Genomic DNA, 20,687 nt, shown 5'->3' with positions numbered 1-20,687 from the left:
AAAAATAAGAAATAAATAATAATAATAATAGTAATAATAATAGGCTGGAGGTATAGCTCAGAGGTTGAATGCTTCTGGATTCATTCCCCAGTACCACCAAAAGAAAAAGAAAAGGAAAAAAGCAAAGGAAAAATAAAACCATCGCCAGGCCTTCTGTGGACCCTGCACATGTGGGGCGCTCCTGCTCGCCCCCCTGTCCCCACCTCTTTCACCAGCGGACTGACGCCCCCTCTACAGGAAGCGCGCCCCCCTCGGGCCATCCCCTCCTCCTCAGGAATCCCTGATCTCAGCAGCATCAGCTGCCTCTCTGTCCCCCGGAGAGGCCCTCAATAAAAACCTGCGGATACAGTTACTAAACCCTGGGTTTAGGTGTGGCCTGCTCAGAAGCTCCCTCCGGAGACAGAATGAGTCCTGCCATGGCTCTCTGTCCAGGTCCCGGAGACTTAGAACTGAGGCCACGAGGGTGCCATCGGCTGGTAGGTTGGTTTGTTTTTGTGGTACTGAGGATGGAACCCAGGTACAGGTATTCTACCTGCGAGCTACACCCCCGGCCCTATTATTTATTTATTATTATTATTATTATTATTATTATTATTATTAGTGATACTGGGGATGGAACCCAGGGGCATTCTACCTCTAAGTCACATCCCCAGATCTAATTTTTTATTCTTTATTTTTGAAACAGGGTCTCACTGAGTTGCAGAGGGCCTCACTAAGGAGCTGAGGCTGTCTGCGAACCTCAATCCTCAGGTCTCCGCCTCCTGAATGCTGGGATTACAAGTGTGCGCTACCATGACCGGCCTCTATTCTTTTTTTGGTGGTACTGGGGGTGGAACCCAGGGGCTTTTCTACCTCCGGACTATCCTCCCAGACCTATTTTACACTTTATTTGGAAACAGGGTCTCACTAAGTTGCCGAGGGCCTCACTAAGTAGCTGAGGCTGGCTTCGAACCCGTGCGATCCTCCTGTCTCAGCCTCCCAAGAGCTGGGATTACAAGCGTGCGCCACCACGCCCGGCTGGCCTCTATTCTTTATATTGAACACGGTCTCACTGAGTTGCAGAGGGCCTCAATAAGTAGCTGAGGCTGGCCGCGAACCTGCGATCCTCCTGTCTCAGCCTCCCAACTACTGAAATTACAAATGTGGACCACCATGCCTGGCTCTAATTTATTTATTTTTGCAGTTGGGGGATTGAACTCAGGGGCATTTTACCTCTGAGCTCCATTCTCAGCCCTTTTTAATTTTTATTTATTTATTTATTTATTTTGTTTGTGCAGTACTGGGGATGGAACCCAGGGACAATCTACCTCTGAGCTACACCCCCAGCCCCAGCTCTATTTTTTATTCTTTATTTTTATTTGAAACAGGGTCTCACTGAGTTGCAGAGGGCCTCACTAAGTAGCTGAGGTTGTTGGTGAACCGCGATCCTCCTATCTCAGCCTCCCAAGTACCAGGGTTACCAGCGTGGTTCTGCGGCTGGTTTACAGGACCAAGGCAAGCACAGGCGGCCCCAGCCATAGCACTACACAACCCCCTCTTCTCTCTCCCCCCATCGACAGATGTAGACAGAGGCTTGGGAAGTCTGGGCAGCGGGCCATAGCCACAGGGCAGTGAGGAGTAGGTATTTAAACTCAGACGTGTATGGGTACCGTTACCCTCATAACCGCTGAGCCCCACTTCCCCCTGGCTCCAAGAATCTGAGGAGCAAGCCCTGGCAGGATGTGGTGGTCACGGGGGAGCTGAGCCACGGGAGCCCTGCTAAGAGGCCCACCATCAGACGGGGCAGAGCCTGGTGGAGGCACAAAGCCCAGCAGAGACAAGAGGATCGCAGGTTGAAGGCCAGCCTCAGTAACGTAGTGAGACCCCTCAGCAACTTAGTGAGACCGTGTTTCAAAATAAAACATAGAAGCCAGGGATGGTGGCGCACGCTTGTAATCCCAGTACTTGAGAGGCTGAGACAGAAGATCACAGGTTCACGGCCAGCCTCAGCAACATAGTGAGGGCCTGTTTCAAAATAAAGATTAAAAAATAGGGCAGGGGCATAGATGGGAGATAGAATGTCCAGCAGTATCATAAAAAAGGGGGGTGAAAGCTGGGCGTGGCGGCGCACACTTGTAATCCCAGCATTTGGGAGGCTGAGACCGAAGGATCGCGGTTCATGGCCAGCCTCAGTTACTTAGTGAGGCCCTTTGCAACTCGGTGAGACCCTGTTTCAAAATAAAGAATAAAAAATAGGGCTGGGGGTGTAGCTCCAAGGTCGAATGTCCCTGGGATCCATCCTCAAAACTGCAAAAAAAGCCACCACCAAGGAGGAGCGGGAGGCGTAGCTTTGAGGTAGACTGCCCCAGGTTCAATCCCCGGCACTAAAAAATACAATTAAGAAAGGAATAGGGTTGGGAGTGTAAGTAAGATGGAGGACACCCCTGAGTCCAAGCCCTAATACAAGAAAAAGAAAAAAGAGGAAGGAAGGAAGGTAGGAAGGAAGGGAGGGAGGAAGGGAGAGAGGACGGGGGAGGCAGGCTGCACCCAGGTCCCCACAGAGCGGAGCGGTGGCCCCTGCAGGGTCGTCCACGCAGCCCACTAATCCGAAACAAAGAGGGGCCTCGTCCGCCTGGGGCCCTGACAAGGTGATGGTAAGCAGATTTTTAAATAAATGTATCTCATTAGATGCGGGCTGTCTGGTGGGAGAACAAGGCCTTTCCCCAGCGGCCTCCCGCTTCCCCCAAAAGGGTGAGGGTAACCATCTGATGTTATAGAAAACGAGGAAATTGCTCGGATATAGACTTTTATTTTAAAAAAGAAACAAAAAAACCCTTGACCTCAACTTCAAAAAGAGTCCTTAGGCCTTCTTTCTCCCTCTTGGAGCGCCCCGCGATTGCAGATTGGAGACAGTTAATTTGTCAGTGACTTACTCGCCGCTCCCGGCCGGGCGGGATGGGGGAGACTCAGGGCTCTCTGCAGAGAGGTGTGTAAATCTTGGCCTGTCTGAAGCCCCTTCAGCAGCCCACTATGTCAGAGGCAAGGAAAACGGGAGGCGCCCCTCCCCTCCTCCCTTCCGGTTTTTCTTCCCCCCTTCCTTTGGAACTCAGATCCCTTTGATCGTAAAAAATGGTCATATTTCACCCCCAAAATATCAGCAATCAACGGACGAAGGAAGTGGGGGCCCGCGGGGAGCTTTTGCCACTGATTAGACCCTTGGTTTAATTATTTAACGCCCTGCCTGGATCGGCGGGCTGTGGACACTCCCTCCTGGTGAGGGTTCAAGGGCTAGTTATAAATAATAATAACGATTCTATCCCCAATTAAGTGGGCGAGCTGAGAGCCACCGGTCCCACCCTGGAGCTCCGCCCAGCCCTCCGCCGGCCTCCTGGAGCACCGGGCCTCCCTGCCGGGCCCAGCCAGCCACAGAATAATCACAGCAAGACGTGCGCGGGCCCAGGGCCACGCGGCAGGCCGGGGCTCTGTGAAGCCCCTGGGCTCCCCCGCCCAGGCTCCCCGGGAAGCCAGCCTCCTGGCCTGGTGCTCACCTGGGGCGCCGGAGCGTGCGGTACACGCTTAATAAACCTGCAGCCCGCCAAGGCCCGGGACCCAGCATGGGTGCCAACTTGGGCCCTCCCGGAGGGGCCGGCAGCAGCTGGTTCTGTGGCCCCAGGCTCAGAGGCAGGACTGTCCCAGCCCTATCCCTGTGGCATGGCCCACTGTTCTGACCAGCCATCCCTTGGCAGCTGGCACCGGACGCTCTGACTGGCCACCGGCCATTTGAATGGCCATTGGCTCTCGGCACAGCCACACGGGATCTCTGCCAGGCCAGCTACTTGCCCCAGGGACGCAAGAGGAAATCAGGTACCCGAGTCAGGCGGCAGGTCCTCCCCTCCTGGCTGGCTGGCCTCTGCCGCCGGGGCTTTTTTTTGTGTGTGGGGGTCTGGGGATGAAACCCAGGGGCATTCGACCTCCGAGCTGTGATCATCCTGTGTCAGCCTCCTAAGTGCTTGGATTACAGGTGTGTACCACTAGGCCTTTTTTTTTTTTTTTTTTTCAAAACTGAGGCTGGAACCCAGGGGCATTCTAACTCTGAGCTACACCCCCTGCCCTACTTTTTAGTCTTTATTTTGAAACCGGTCTCTGAGGCTGTCCGCAAACCGCGATCCTCCAGTCTCAGCCTCCTGAATGCTGGCATGACGAGTGTGCGCCACCACGCCCGGCTTGCTGGGGCTTTTATCCAAGAATAAGAATGTTTTGTGCCTGAGGTGAAGTTCACTGAATCTGTTTTTTTCTTCTTTTGGGCCATTTAATGCTCACCTAATCCTGTGACGAAGGTGCTGGGTTTTTGTTTGTTTTTGTTTTGTTTTGTTTGTGGGTCTGGGGATGGAATCCAGGGGCATTCGACCTCCAAGCCACACCCCCTGCCTTATATTTTATTCTTTATTTTGAAGCAGGGTCTCACTGAGTTGCAGAGGGCCTCACTAAGTAGCTGAGGCTGTCCGCGAACCGCGATCCTCCGGTCTCAGCCTCCCGAATGCTGGGATGACGAGCGCGCGCCACCACCCGCCACTTCTATTTTACTTTTATTTGCTACAGGACCTCGCTAAGTTATGGAGGAAGGGCCTCACTACGTGGCTGAGACTGGCCGTCTCAGCCTGCAATCCTCCTGCAATCCTCCTGTCTCAGCTTAATCCTTTGGTTTTTTTTTGGGGGGGAGATCTACTGTACTGAGAATTGAACCCATGTATGTTCTACCTTTGAGCTACATCCCCTGCCCTTTTTTATTTTTTATTTGGAAACAGGGTCTCATTGAGTTGCTAAAGCTGGCCTCGAAGCTGCAATCCTCCTATCTCAGCCTCCTGGGTACTGGGATTATATGCATGTGCCACCACACACCGCTAAAACAAAAGTTTTGATCATGGGTTTAATCCCGGGACATAGAACCGGTGGATCCGAGGGCTGACATGTAATAAATAGTTCAACCCTCACCAAGTACTACATTTCCCGGCCAGTGAAACCTCAGGAAGGGAACCCAGGCTTGGAAAGGTTTGGGCAGCGGCTGAGAGCAGCTCAGCCGGAGCGGAGCCCTCCCCTCGGGCTCAGCCGCACTTCCCACGGGGCGGACAGGTCCGGGAAGACGGAGGCGCCCCGCTGGGCTCGCAGCCTGACACAATATTTACCGAGGCTGTGAGGTGTCACGGTCACGCCTGGGCACGTCTGAGTCCCAGCGGCCTGGGGTGGTTCGCAGCCCCCAGGCAGGCGGCAGTGGACTCGATTTGGCCTGTGGGTCTTCGCGGAAATAGAGCAAGGGAGAATAACGTGTTCCTAGGCATTCGCTAAAAACAGCGGTGGGCAAGACTATTTTTTTTTTTTTTTTTTGGTGGTACTGGGAGTGGAACCCAGAGGCTTTCTACCTCCGGGCTATACTCCCAGACCTTTTTTTTTTTTTTTTTTTTTTTTGGAAACAGGGTCTCACTAAGTTGCTGAGAGCCCCACTAAGTAGCTGAGGCTGGCTTCGAACCCGTGCGATCCTCCTGTCTCAGCCTCCCAAGCGCGGGGATTACAAACGTGCGCCGCCACACCCGGCTCCTATTTTTTTTTTTTTTATATTGGTGGATCGTACTCATACATCTTGAGATAAGACTAGTTAAAGACGCAAAGAAGTCAGGCATGGTGGCGCATGCTTGTAATCCCAGTACTTGGGAGGGTGAGACAGGAGGGTCGCAGGTTCGAGGACAGCCTTGCAGCTTGGTGAGACCTGGTTTCAGAACAAAAAAATAAAAAGGGTTGGGGTCGTAGCTCAGAGGTAGAATGCTCCTGGGTTCAATCCCCAGTAAAACACACACACACACACACACACACACACACACACACACATTAAAACAAAAAAGCCTTTCAAAAACATTTTTTTTTGTGAGTCTGGGAATGGAACCCAGGGGCATTCTACCTCCGAGGTACACCCCCTGCCCTATTTTTTATTCATTATTTGGAAACAGGATCTCACTAAAGCTGAGGCTGCCCGCAAACTGCAATCCTCTGCTCTCAGCCTACCGAATGCACCATCACGCCCGGCTCCTATTTTTTATTCTTTACTTTGAAACAAGGTCTCACTGAGTTGCAGAGGGCCTCACTAAGTAGCTGAGGCTGTCCGCGAACCACGATCCTCCTGTTTCAGCCTCCCGAATGCTGGAATTACAAGCGTGCGCCACCACGCCCGGCTCTGACCGAAATCTTGATTTTTTTTATTTTTTGAGAATCTTTGACCCAGTGTGTGAATTTCCTATTTGCAATATCTTATCACATGCCCTGTGTGTGTGTGTGTGTGTGTGTGTGTGTGTGTGTGTGTGTGGTACTGGCCATGGAACCCAGGGGCTTTCTACCTCTGAGCTACACCCCCAGACCTATTTTATTTTTTATTTAGAAACAAGGTCTTACTAAATTCCTGAGAGCCTCACTAAGTAGCTGAGGCTGGCCAGGAACCTGTGATCCTCCTGTCTTAACCTCCCATGTACTGAGATTACAAGTGTGTACCACCATACCTGGCACATGTCTATGCTTTTATTTATTTATTTATTTGGAACTGCGGGTGGAACCCAGGGGGCTTTTCTACCTCTGGGCTATACTCCCAGACCTATTTTTTTATACTTTATTTGGAAACAGGGTCTCACTAAGTTGCTGAGGGCCTCACTCAGTAGCTGAGGCTGGCTTCGAACCTGTGCGATCTTCCTGTCTCAGCCTCCCAAGTGCTGGGATCACAAGCGTGCGCCACCACGCCCAGCTTATGTCTATGTTTTAAAACAACACATGAGCCGGGCGTGGTGGCGCACGCTTGTCATCCCCGCGCTTGGGAGGCGGAGACAGGAGGATCGCGCAGGTTCGAAGCCAGCCGTGCGCGTTGGCTTAGGAGACCCTGTTTCCAAATAAAAATGTAAAAATAGGTCTGGAAGTGTAGCCTGGAGGTAGAAGGGCTTCCAGGAACCCCAGTACCACCAAAAAAATAAAAAATAAATAAAAAATAAAACAACACATGAAGGCCAGGCGTGGCGGCGCACGCTTGTAATCCCAGCATTCAGGAGGTTGAGACAGGAGGATCGTGGTTCGCGGGCAGCCTCAGCTACTACTTAGTGAGGCCCTTTGCAACTCAGTGAGACCCTGTTTCAAAATAAAGAATAAAAAAAACAGGCTGGAGGTATATCTTGGAGGTAGAATGCCCCTAGGTTCCATCTCCAGTACCGCAAAATAAATAAATAAATAAATAAATAAATAAATAAAAATAAAACAACACGTTTATTATTCGTGTCTGTGAGAGTGGGTACTGGAGGTTGAACCCAGGGGCATCCTACCTCAGAGCTATACCCCCAGCCCTTTTTATTTTGAAATAGGGCGTCACTAAGTAGCTGCGGCTGGCCTTGAATTTGTGATCCTCCTGTCTCAGCCTCCCAAGTAGTGGGATTACAAGCGTGGGCTTACAACAAGACCACACCTGGGTCTCTTGTCCACCATTAAGATTCCCTTGGGTCCAGCTGGATAACTCTTGGGTTCACTCCCTATTTTAAGGTCAGCTGATGAGCGGCCTTAATTTGTGGGCTACCATAATTCTCCCTTGACATACTATCAGATTCCAGAGATAATCATGTCAACATCTTTGGGGAAGCTATTCTTTATCTACCACATCCAGATTTCTTGGAATTTATTCTTAGGAAAGGAACCGTGGGTGTACAGCAGGAGAGAATAGTGCATTCCTGGCCGTTCATTAAAAACAATGATGGGGAGAGGCCGGGCGTGGTGGCGCACGCTTGTAATCCTCGCGCTTGGGAGGCGGAGACAGGAGGATCGCGCAGGTTCGAAGCCAGCCGCGCTGGCGTAAGAGACCCTGTTTCAAAAATATAAAATAGGTCTGGGAGCGTAGCCCGGAGGAAGAAGGGCTTCCAGGAACCCAGTACCACCAAAAAAAAAAAAAAAAAAAAAAAAACCCAACAATGATGGGCAGGACTATTTAAAAGCATAGAAAACAGGTTGTAAAACAGTTGTTACAACACAAGTCCCACTTTTATGAGACGTATAACTATCTCTCCATCAATCCAGATGGAGAAATCTAAGCCAGAAAGATGTACTCTAAAATTATTTGTTGGTCATTTCTTTTTTCTTGTCTTATTGCTTTCTCTGGCACTTCAATTCAATGGTAAATAGTCTTTTTTTTTTTTTTTTTTTTTTTTTTGAGATACTGGGGATGGAACCCAGGGGCATTCTACCTCCAAGCTACACCCCCTGCCCTATTTTTTTACTCTTTTTTAAAAAATATTTTATAATCATTAATATTTGATTTTAATCACTTAGGCACTAGGATGGAAGAACCCTGATAATATATTGAATGATCACCTTAAAACGTTAAAGATTAATTCTCCCTCCCCCAACACACACACACTTGAACCCCTCGCACGATTTCCCGTCATCCTGGCCGTGCCTTCCTGCCCGGCCTGGCCTCATGGTGTCCCGTGAGTCATGTTGCTTTCTGCGCTCAACTACGTGGCCTGCTTGTGATCGCCCTAGGTCTGCGGCGTTCTGCTACGGGGCTTTCGGAATGTGCGATTCCTTCTTCCTAGAAAGCATCCTCTCTCCATCCTTCAGACTCAGCACCACCACCGCTCTTTTTTTTTTTTTCTAATTTAAAAAAAATTTATTTTTTATAATTGAAAGTGGTGTACATTTAGATTGTGCTTCATGCCCTTCCCCCTTACTCTTTATTTATTTATTTTTGAAGATTTAAAGAAGTTTATTAGAAAGATAGAAATACAGAAAATAGGAATACAGCTCCATAGCAGACTGGCATGGAGGGGTGACTCGAAATGAATACACCCTTTTTTTTGAAACAGGGTCTCATTGAATTGCAGAGGGCCTCACTAAGTAGCTGGCCGTGAACCATGATCCTCCTGTCTCAGCCTCCCAAATACTGGGATTACAAGCGTGCGCCACCACACCTGGCTGCAAGACCCTATTTCAAAATTTAAAAAAAATTATATATATATAATTATATCAGATATATAATTATATATATATAATATAGATATTACACCCCTCAGATATATACACCCCTCAGATATATAATATATATATATATATATATATATATATATATATATATATATATCTGAGGTAGCTCAGAGGTAGACTATCTCTAGATTCAGTCTGCAGTAACACACACACACGCGCACGCACACACACACACACACACACACACACACACACACACACGCTCAGTCAGTAGCTGGCTTAAGGCCTCAGCAAGGTGGTGATTTGAACCTGAGGCTGGAGCCACAGCAGCCCCTTTCAGAGGATGCGGATCGCCACCTCCCACACCCAAGGGACAACAGGGGCTTGAGAGGAGGAAGGCAGCCGCGTGGCCGTCCTGCCAAGAGAGCTGAGCACAGCCCTCCTGGGCTCTGCCACGGCATGGGCCAGGCAATCGCAGTGCTCCGCTCAGCAGTAGAACCAGCTTTAGCCTCTGCTGTCCCAGTTTCCCCATCTGTAGCAGATGTCTTGGGCCCTTTCCAGGGCCACAGACTGGCGTGGGTAGCACTGTCCCTGGACTCTAGGCCCCGATCTCCCCACGGTGCGGTGCCCCATAGGTGCTCTCTGGGTCTGGATCTACGAGGCGGAGCTGGGGCTCTAGGGGGCCAGCGCCTGGTTTGAGGCCACACCGCAGTCCAAGGCAGAGCTGGGCTGGAACCTGGTCTCTGACCCAAAGCCGCTTGGAAGGGAGCCTCTGCTCCTCCTGCCATGTTCCTGGATGATGAGCCCTCTGCTTCGGGGGCTTGTGGGACACGGCAGCACAAGCCACGCCTACTCTGTTCCTCAGTCAACCAGAGTCCTGCGAGGTGGCGCACACTTGTCATCCCAGCATTTGGGAGGCTGGGGCGGGAGGTCGCAGGTTCACAGCCAGCCTCAGCTACTTAGTGACACTACCCTCAACTTAGTGAGACCCTGTTTCAAAATAAAGAATAAAAAACGAGCCTGGTGTGGTGGCGCACGCTTGTCATCCCGGCATTTGGGAGGATGAAACAGGGGGACCACGGTTTGCAGACAGCCTCAGCTACTACTTAGTGAGGCCCTTTGCAACTCCGTGAGACCTCGTTTCAAAATAAAGAATAATAAATAGGGCTGGGTGTGTAGATTGGAGGTAGAATGCCCCTGGGTTCCATTGCCAGTACCGCCAAAAAAAAAAGAAAAGAAAAAGAGAGAGAAAAGAGAGAAAATGAATGCCCCCGGGCATTTACCATCTACCATCACCAGTACTGCAAGAAAAAAAGAGAGAAAGGAAGAAAGAGAGAAAGAAAGAAAGAGAAAAGAAAGAAAGGCAGTCAGCACACACAGGGGAGCACGGGGACCCCAGCGCCCAGGCTGGGCTCTTGCCAGACCCGCAAATTTCCAGGCCGGAGAGCTGGCCGGGATAGGGGGCCTTTGGGGGCCCTCGGGGGCCCCCAGCCTCCTTCTGGGACACTAATAACCACCCAGGCTGCTGGTCCGCGGGTTTCAGGGGCGCATCCAGGGCGCGCTCCCGCTGTGGGGGCCCAGGAAGCTCGTCCTGCGGGTTCGGGGGGGGGTACTTGGGCTGATTTACCTTTGTGGGTCTCTGGGGACAGGAGCGGACAGGCCACCAAGCAGCTGACCTGCGGCCTCCGGAGGACGAGTCTGGCTGGCCCGGGGGCTTCTCTGGCTTCAGCTGAGACCCCAGCCGGCCCCCATCCTCCACCCATCAGGAGGAGGACGTCTGGGGGGGCGCCCTTTCCAGCCCGCACTCCTTGGAGGGCGGCTGGGGGGGGTCGGGGGCAGGCGGCCAGGAGAAATGGGGGCGGCAGGCACCCCGGGGCGCGCCCTCTGCGGGGAGGGGCCCGGGGGGGGCTGCGGGACGGGGCGCACGGCTCGGTGGCCTCACCTGCGGAGGCCGGGCGGCGCTGGCCTCCGGTGGAGGCCCGCCCCGCGCCCCGCCCCGCCTGCGGACCCCTCCCCGGCCGGCGGGCTGGGCGGGAGGGCGCGGCCGGGGCGGCCAGGCGAGCAGCCCGACGTGCGCGCCGGGCATGGACAGCGCGGCCGCCGCCTTGGCGCTGGACAGGCCGGCGCCCGCGCCCGGAGACTGCGCCCAGGCGCGCACCAACTTCTCGGTGAACCGCCTCCTGGACCTGGAGGAGGTGGCGGCGGCCGGCCGGCTGGCGGCGGGGCCCGCGGCCGGGGCGGGGCGCGAGCCGTCCGGGGGCAGCAGCGGCAGCGAGGCGGCGCCGCAGGACGGTGAGTCCGGGGAAACTGAGGCAGGCGGCCGGGGGCGGGGCTGGGGGCCGAGGCGCGCGCCCCCCGCGCCCCGGCACTTCCCGGGTGCGGTGGCCGGAGCCGTCCAGACCGCCCAGCCCCCGCGGAGGCTAAAGGCCGGCGGCCAGGGGCTGCACGGACAAACCGGCCGCCCGAGTGGCCTTCTTCGGAGAGGCACCGAGAGCCCAGTCCAGTGCCCGGGGCAGGGGGCGCCGGCGAGGGGAGGCAGCGGGTCCCAGCGCCCCCGCCGCCCACCTGCGTCCCGAGCCGGCCAGGGGTGCTGTGAGGCTCGGGTGGGGGCTCTGGACGCCCTGACTGTTGCACCCCTCCCAGGCGTGTGTGGGAGCCGGGGCAGCAGGGGTCGGCGGGCAGCCCCCCACCCTCCCGCCCGGCTCCGGCTCCAGGCTCCGTGCGGAGCGCCCGGGCGGGCTGGGTGTGCTGGGGCCGCAGAGCTGCCGCACCTTGGGGAGCCAGGGCGCCTGGGTGACCACAAAGTGGGCAGAGGGCTCGGAGGGCCCCAGGGCCCGGGTTCGGGGCTCTGATGGGAAGGCGGAGGGAAGGGCCGCAGTTTGGACAGAGCGCAGAGCCGGGTGCCTGCTGGCTTGCCGGGAGCACTGCGTCTGTGGGGTCTGGGCTGGGTCCCTTCAGGGACCGGCCAGGGGGTGGCCTGGTTTTACCCCGATGAACCAGGGGTCCTGGGGGCCGTGGAGAGCCAGAGGGAGGACTGAGGGAAGAGAAGAAGGGAGGACGGTGACCAGAAGGAAGGGGCTCAGGACCCTGGGAGCCCGCTTCTCCCAGAGACCAGGCCTCCAAATGGAGGGCTTCCCCGGGGAGTCCAGCACCACCGGGTGGGCAGTGGGTGTCCCCAGCAGTTCCCCGGGACCCGGCCACCCTCTCCAGGAGGCAGGGAATGCTCAAGGACAGCGGAGGCACACGCTGGGCCCCCCGTGGGATAGTCTGGGCTTTCACCCACTGGCCTCAGGGACTGTGCCAGGCCGGACCTGGCACCGGGGTGCTTCGGTGGCGTCTGCAGGCCCGGGCTGGGAGGAGGAGGCCTCCTGCGCACCCTGGGGTGGGTGCCCCTTTCCGCTGCCGTGTATCGGGATTCTCAAGTCCTGAGGGCCGCACCCGGTGGAGAGGGACCCGATGTCCTCTCATCCTGGGGAGCCCAGCCCCTTCTGAAAGCCGGACCTGAGGTGCCAAGCGCCAGCACTGACCCAGGCCTGGTACCTCACGGAGGGTGAGCGCGCCTGGAAGCCCCGAACCCGGGGCACCTGGGGCCACTTCCAGGTCTGAAGGAAAGGGACTGGGTAGAGGGATGCAAATGGCGGAAAAACGAGGTGGAGGGGGATGAGTTAGAAAACAGCCATGTTTCCAACTGGGTGTAATCCCAGGACCTGGAGACAGGAGGATCGCAGGTTCGCGGCCAGCCTCAGCTACTTAGGCCCTCCACAACTTAGTGAGATGCTGTTTCAAAATAAAGCATAAAAGATAGGCCGGGCGTGGTGGCGCACGCTTGTAATCCCTGCGCTTGGGAGGCGGAGACAGGAGGATCGCGCGGGTTTGAAGTCAGCCGCACGCGCTGGCTTAGGAGACCCTGTTTCCAAATATAAAAAATGTAAAAATAGGTCTGGGAGTGTAGCCTGGAGGTAGAAGGGCTTCCAGGAACCCCAGTACCACACACACACACATACACAAAAAAAGAATAAAAGATAGGATCGGGCGTGGTGGCGCACGCTTGTAACCCCAGCATTCGGGAGGCTGAGACAAGAGGATCGCAGTTCGCAGACAGCCTCAGCTACTTAGTGAGGCCCTCGGCAACTCAGTGAGACCCTGTTTCAAAATAAAGAATAAAAATAGTGCTGGGGGTAGGTAGCTTGAAGGTAAACTGCCCCTGGGTTCCATCTCTATTATCACACAAAAAGAAAGAAAGAAGTAAAGAAAGAGATTTTTTTCCAACCTGGTAGGTTAGCAGGCTCAAATGCATAAAACAAATTATTAAAAATCTTTCAATTCACAAAGCCACCAGCAGATGTAGCCTGTGCGCGCCGGGACTTTCTGGGGCCAGGCTCCCCTCAGCACCAGCCAGGAGGCTGTGGCTTCCCGGTGACTCAGAGCTAACCGGGGTCTCGGGCTCCTCCCAAATCCAACGCTGTGCCGGGCGCTGTGCTATGCCAAGCACGTTAGGAAAATAAACCCTCGTTCGCAATTACTTTCAACAAAAGAACCCACTTTAATAACTGAGTTTCTTTAAAGCATTCCCTCCTGAGGGCAGGGCGGAAACCGGAACCCTGGACACACTCTGAAAATAAACACTGCCCCTGCAAGCAGGCAGGGCTCAGGCCGGGCCAGGAGGCCGCCCGGCTGCTGCTCAGGGTTCCTACCAGCTCTATAAAAGCCCAGGATGAAACCGGGCAAGGTGCTGTAATCCCAGTACTTGAGAGGCTGAGAGAGGAGGATTGCAGGTTTGAGGCCAGCCTCAGCAACTTAGACCCTCAGCAAATGAGTAAGACTCTGCCTCAAAATAAACTAATAAAACGGGCTGGGGCACTAGGCATGGTGGTGCACACCTGTAATCCCAGTACAGGGGGACTGAGACAGGAGGCCAGCTTCAGCAACTTAGTGAGACCACGATTCAAAAGAAAATAAATAAGTAAATAAATGGAGGGGTGTCACTCAGAGGTAGAATGCCCCTGGGTTCAGTCCCCCAGTAACTAACACACACACACACACACACACACACACACACACACACACACACACGTCTAGAATAAGACTTCCCATTGTGACTATTTATTTATTTATTTTGAGGTACTGGGGGTGGAACCCAGGGGCTTTTCTACCTCAGTGCTACACTCCCAGACCCATTTTCTATTTTATTTGGAAACAGAGTCTCACTAAGTTGCTGAGAGCCTCACTAAGTAGCTGAGGCTGGCTTCGAACCCGCGCGATCCTCCTGTCTCAGCCTACCAAGCGCGGGGATGACAAGCGCGCGCCACCACGCCCGGCTCCATTGTGACTATTTAGACATTGACAGCTCTGCTAGGCACCGTGGCCCACAGGTTCGAAGCCACCTTCAGCAAACTAGTGAGGCTCTCAGCAACTTAGTGAGACCTTGTTTTCAAATAAAAATAAAATCAGTCTGGGCGTATAGCTCAGAGGTAGAATGCCCCTGGGTTCAACCCCCAGTACCACTAAAAGGAAGGAAGGAAGGAAGGAAGGAAGGAAGGAAGGAAGGAAGGAAGGAAGGGCAGCTCAGAGGCATTACACACATTGTGTTGTTCTGCCGTAGGCCTCAGCCTCCGCCTTGACCGACTTTTTATCTTTCCAGAGTGAAACTAAACATCTAAGAACAGTAACTCCCCCCACAAGCCTGCAACCCCGTCCGCCCGCCTGCCCGCCTGCCTTCTTTCTCCTTTTTTTTTCTTTTGATACTAGGGGAACCGAGGGGCCTTCTACCTCCGGGCTACACCCCCAGCCCTATTTTATTTTGCATTTGGAAACCGGGTCTTGCTGAATGGCTGGTAGCTTCACTAAGTTGCTGCGGCTGACTCTGAACCTGCAATCCTCCGGTCTCGCTCAGCCTCCCAAGTCCTGGGATTGCGGGCCTGTGCCACCAGCCCCGGCCTCCATCCTACTCTCTGACTCGTCCAGGGACCCCGTTTAAGCAGAATCGTCAGCATTTATACCTGCTTCATTCAGCGTCTTGTCTATCGGGTTCATCCACACAGCAGATGCCCGCATTCCTTTCCCTTTTCAAGGCTGCGTAGTGTTCTACTGTATGGACGTACCGTGTGTTGCTTCTCCATTCATTCATCTGCGGGCGCTCGGGATGTATCCGCCTGCTGTAAGTAGTGCTGCTTTGAACATAGGTGTACAAATAGCCCTGCGAGCCTCTGTTTCCCATCCAGCAGATGAATGCTGGGCCACGTGGTAATTTTGTGTGTAATATTTTTGAGGGAGACCGGAACGCTGTTTTCTGCCACTGACTTCGTGTTTCCACCAGCCTCACTGTGACCGATCTCAAAATGGGACGCTGGCAGAAGCCGGCCTGCACGGGGAGGGGAGGCGAGGCGGGAGCTGGGCTGGGCAGGCACGGCCGGCTTCTCCACAACCAGCCCTCCTTCTCCCCTTCCTTCCTTCCCTTTCTCCACTTCCTGGTGGGGCCCGGCTTATGTGCACCCAGTAAGCACTGGATTGGGAGTCCAGACATTGGGGTTCAGGCCCTGGCTTTTGGTGTTCTTCCCACATGCCAGCTTCTCTGGGTCCCCCCCGCCTGAATCGTGGAGACGGCAGTCGGACGTGAAGTCCGTCTCTACTCTGACGTGATCCCCTGTGCTTAGAAAAACATGGTGCTGGCTCAGCTCCCGGGGACACGGAGTCCCTGAGCCTGGGTCCTGCTGGGCCTGGGTCCTGGACCCTCAGGCCGGCGCACTGTCCCCTGGCCTAGCTGCAGGGAGAGGGACGCGGAGGGAAGCGGAGGAGGGGGTGCACGCTGGTACAGAGCGCCGGGGCCCCATAGAAGGTGCGCTCGCGCCCCCGCGACAGCTCTCTGAGGTGTTCAGAGACTCCATGCATCTAGCACGCCTGGTGACTGGTCGTCACCCCTAATTTTTTGGTGTGACATTGGGAATTGAACCCAGGGGCATTCTGCCTCCAAGCGACACCCCCAGCCTTGTTGTATTTTATTAAAATATTTGTGTGTGTGTGGTACTAGGGATGGAACCCAGGGGCTTTCTACCTCCAGGCTATACTCCCAGTCTTATTTTATATTTTATTTGGAAACAGGGTCTCACTAAGTAGCTGAGAGCCTCACTAAGTAGCTGAGGCTGGCTTCGAACCTGTGCGATCCTCCTGTCTCAGCCTCCCAAGCGCGTGGAGTACAAGTGTGCGCCACCACGCCCAGCTTCCTATCTATTTATCTATCTATCTATCTATCTATCTATCATCTATCTATCATCTATCTATCATCTATCTATCTATCTATCTATCTATGGGGACTGGGGATGAAACCCAGGGTCAATCTACCTCCAAGCTTCACCTCCAGCCCTATTTTTTATTCATTATTTTGAACAGGGTCTCTCTAAGTTGCAAGGACCTCACTAAGTACCTGAGGCTGGCTGGGAACCGCGATCCTCCGGTCTCAGCCTCCCGAATGCAGGGATTACAAGCGTGCCCACCTGAAACGAGGTCTCGCTAGGTTGATGAGTGTCTCAGTGCTGAGGCTGTCCTTGAACCTGAGACCCTCCTGCCTCAGTGCCCCAAGTGCTGGGATTACAAGCCTGTGCCCCACCATGCCCGGCTCCGTCCCTGTGTTGAAGGCACAGCCACCTGCTAGGCCTCCCAGCCAGGAGGCGAAGGCCAGCCGTGTGCATGTCAGGGGTGCGTGTTAGAGGCAGGCAGGGTCTGTGGGAGCCTGTCCTGGGAGGGGTGCGGCACTGCAGGGTGCAGGGTGTCTGCAGGCGGTCCCAAGTCCTCAGGACGGTGACTGGCCCCGGGTGGAGGCAGACGCGAGGGACGGGTGGACGGGAGCCCCCGTGTCCCTGAACATAGGCCACCCCGGCGGAGGCTGAGGGTGAGGAGAAGGGACATGGCATGATGGGGCCGAGGGGACGGGAGGTGACATTGCCTCCCACAATTGTGTGAGAGGGGTCCCCTTCTAGAGAGAGGAAAATGGGGGCCCAGGGAAGTCCAGCTATGTGCTAAGATCCCCGGGTTCCCATTCCTATGGGATTTTGGCCCAGGCCTGCCCTGTTCTAAACTCCTGTTCTGGAGGGTCACAGGTTCGAGGCCAGCCTCAGCAACTGACACCCTCAGCAAATTAGCAAGACCCTGCCTCAAAATAAAAAATGAAATAGGACTGGGGGTGTAGCTCGGAGGTGGGAACGCCCTTGGGTTCCATCCCCAGTTCCAAAAATTAAAATGGAGAGCCGGGCGTGGTGGCGCACGCTTGTAATCCCAGCATTCGGGAGGCGGAGACAGGAGGATCGCGGTTCGCGGGCAGCCTCAGCTACTGAGGCCCTCAGCAACTCAGTGAGACCCTGTTTCAAAATAATGAATAAAGCCGGGCGTGGTGGCGCACGCTTGTAATCCCCGTGCTCGGGAGACAGAGACAGGAGGATCGCGCAGGTTCGAAGCCCCTCGCTGGCTTAAGAGACCCTGTTTCCAAATAAAAAATTATAAAATAGGTCTGGGAGTATAGCCCGGAGGTAGAAGGGTTCCATCCCCAGTACCACCACACAAAAAAAAAGAATGAAAAATTGGGATGGGGATGTATAGCTCAGAGATAGCATGCACCTGGGTTTCAGTACCACAAAAAAAGGAAAGAAAGAAAGAAAGAAAGAAGGAAAGAAAGAAAGAAAGAAAAAAAATGAAGTGAAACTGTGTTCTCTTCCACCATCCGAGGCCACCCTAGGGCCCGAGGATGCGGCCAGGGGGCGCACCCACAGGCAGGTGCGGGCTCACGCAGGGCCACAAGGAAGCCAGGGGAGGGGTCTTCCTATGCCCAGCAGCGGGGCCCAGGAAGCGGGCACTGACCAGCTTTCTGGGTGTGTGGAGCTGAGGGAGCGAGTAGGGTGGTCCTCTGCCCCCACCCCGCAGCCTGTGTCCGGCTGCCTGGATGGAAGGCTCCGGGCAGCGGGGTAACGGAGCAGCCCCCAGGGCGCCCACTCATCCACCGGCTCCTCTAGGTCATCCTCCAGGCACCAGCCGAGCGGGGGCCTGCACTCCACCCCTGCCCCGTGGCTACCAAACCCTCAGATCCTGAGCTCCAGGGACCTTCTGCACCACGTGGGCAGTTTGAAGAGTGTGCCAGGAAGGCCGTCCAGGCACACGCCTGTAATCCCAGTGCTCGGGAGGCCGAGGCAGAAGGATCGCCGGTTGGAGGACAGCCTCAGCAGCTTAGCGAGACCTCCGTTTCAACCTGAAAAATAAAATAGGGCTGGGGGTGCAGCTGAGATGGGGACGGCCCCCGGATTCAATGCCCAGGACAGAAGAAGAGGAAAAGCAAAGAAGCTTGTAGCGTTACCATCCCGGGGGTGAAGGAGGGCCCGGAGGGACTTGGTGGCCTTAGCAGACTCCCTCTATCCGCCCCGCTTTCTCACTCGGCGGTAGGTCGGTGAGCACTGTGTCAGGAGCTGGCATTTGGGAGCCACGTGGTGGGCGGGTTGTCCCAGACTCTCAGACACAGAGCCGCACAGAAGCCCACGCGGGTCCCGGCGCGCCGGCTCCGATCGGGCTCCGGCGGCCCAGGCGGGGCTCGGTGGCCGGGCGGGCGGCCATGGCGGCCCCCGTGCGGGCCAGGGGTTAAGTACCTCTTTGGTGAGGAGCTGCGCCTCCTCGGAGCTTCCTGTTTTGACAGGGGAGCCGGGGAGTTCCTGGCAGCTCCTGCAGAGCAGAGGCAGGGTCCTGATGTCCCTCAGCGCCCAGCGTGAGGAGGGGGCTGTGCGCGCGCCCACAGGAGGGGCAGGGCTGCCCGCGGCCCAGGGGGAGGCCGCGGACCCCCGGGTGCCGCAGGATCTCAAGCTGTCCGGGAATAAAAAACACAGAGCTCCGGCGCCTTCCACATCTGGGAAGCCGTCTGCCCCCGGCCCGCCTCTTGGCGACCACCGTAATCACAGGAAGGGTCCGCGCGGGGCCCTTCGTGGGTAATGGTATCTTTTATCGCATCCTAAACACAAATCCGGCTCTGGAAGATATTTTTGGACTCTCTTTGTGATCCGTTCTATTCTTCTGTCCCGGGATGGGCAGCCGGGGCACTTCCCACTTTGAGGAAAAGTGGGTGGGGCTAGGAGGAAGCCCAGAAGTCGGGGTCCCGCAGGCCCAAGACTGTGCTGGGTGGCGGGGAGGGGGCTGCTGGACAGAGACTGTGCTCTTGGGTTTTATTTTTTTGTGGTTCTGGGGGTTGACCTCTGGGGTATTTGACCTGAGCTACACCCCCATCCTTTTTTATTATTTGGCTTGAAACAGGGTCTTGCTAGGTTGCTCAGAGTCTCCCGGTACTGCTGAGGCTGGCCTCAAACCTGTGACCCTCCTGTCTCAGCCTCTCCAGTACTGGGATTACAGGATGCGCTACTACACCCGACTGGGACTGAGCTCTTTGGAGCAGGTCTGGGATATGAGGCGGTGGGAGGGCAGGGGAACCTCCACCGCAGAGCTGAACACTCACCTCAGTGGCCAAGAGGCAGTAAGAAGACCCGCAGAGAAGGAGTCTGGAAATCAGGGCTTCCCGATTGATTGCCCTGGCCGGCCCTCCAGCCCAGACTCCCGTGGTTGCTTTGCCAACAAGAGGGTTGGGCCATCTGTTTCTCGCCCTAGTTTACAAGATCCCAGCAACTGCTGCATTAGAATCACCTAGGATGCTGGTTAAAATGCATGACCCTAAGTCCCACCCAACACAGGGACCCAGGCGTCTGCATTCGGCAGGGCCCTGGGGACTTTTATACCCAGCTCAAGGCTCCCAGTGCCGACTCTGTACCTGTCACCCTCCTCAGTTCACCCAGTGAAAGACGGTCCTCTTGGGGGGATGGAGGGGTGGGCAGGACGGCCTCAGGGGACGGGAAGCCCCGCGGGCTCTGGACGCTCCAGAGGGCGGAGTGCACAGCAGCGGGGGAGCTGCTCTGAGGCTGAGCCCCAGCATCCTCGGAGACCGGACTGCTGCTAAAAGCCACCCGTGGGACCCAGGCGAGAGCAGCTGCTGTTACCCAGCCAGGCTGGGACGCAGGGAGCAGGCGTCCTCCCTCCCCAGCTGCGATGGCCGAGCTGGGGGTCTCTGTTCCTGCGGCTCCCTGCCTGCCCTCCCCGCTGTGATCTCTCCACCCTGCCCCCCGACCCCATGTTGCCGTGGGCGCAGAGGTTCACACGCCAGAGATGGCGTTATTAAAAATGACATTTAACCGGAGCAGGAATTAACTGCGCGGATGGCTGCAAACCCCGGAATCAAAGCAGGAGCCGCTGGCGGGCGCGCCTGGCAGGAGCCCCAGCGGCAAGGGAGCCTCCCAAATAAAAGCCCGCAGAACACCAGGTCTCCGAAGCCAGCGCACCTCCTTTCATTAGAATAACAAATAACACGTAACAGAAAACAGCTGTTAACAGCAGCCCCTAATGCTCTCAAGATGGGGCTGGCGGCAGGTCCAGCAATGGGCAGCCCGGCTGCCCGGCGGGGGCTCCGTCTGTCCCGGCGCCTCTGCACCCCCTCCTCCCGGCCTCCTGCACCTGGGGACCTGGGAGCTGCCTCCTTCACTCACCCCGTTTCTTCTCCCCGAGGAGGGCTAGTGGCCAGGGCCCCCGGGGGTGGACATTACATCCCGAGTGGGGCCGTGATGCCAGCGCGTCCCTTCTCTCGGAGCTGCCCCTCATCGTGGGAGAATCCTGTCTCTTTGCAGGCAGGTCTGTGGGGTTGGGGA

At 55.6% G+C, this 20,687-nt stretch overlaps 1 protein-coding gene across 1 annotated transcript in view; it reads left to right on the top strand.

Moving 5' to 3' along the window:
* Positions 1-11,057: 11,057 nt before the first annotated feature.
* Positions 11,058-20,687, top strand: part of PRRX2 (paired related homeobox 2) — a gene marked incomplete at both ends in the record, with an annotated part of 43,564 nt that continues 33,934 nt past the window's right edge. The window contains one exon of the mRNA XM_080709048.1: positions 11,058-11,265. Within this exon, the coding sequence (XP_080565174.1) occupies positions 11,058-11,265 (208 nt within the window). The remainder of the gene's footprint in view (positions 11,266-20,687) is intronic.

The sequence above is a fragment of the Muscardinus avellanarius genome (genome assembly GCF_963383645.1).
Source record: "Muscardinus avellanarius genome assembly, chromosome: 13".
Lineage (NCBI taxonomy): Eukaryota > Metazoa > Chordata > Mammalia > Rodentia > Gliridae > Muscardinus > Muscardinus avellanarius.
This window is presented reverse-complemented; position numbering and strand designations above follow the sequence as displayed.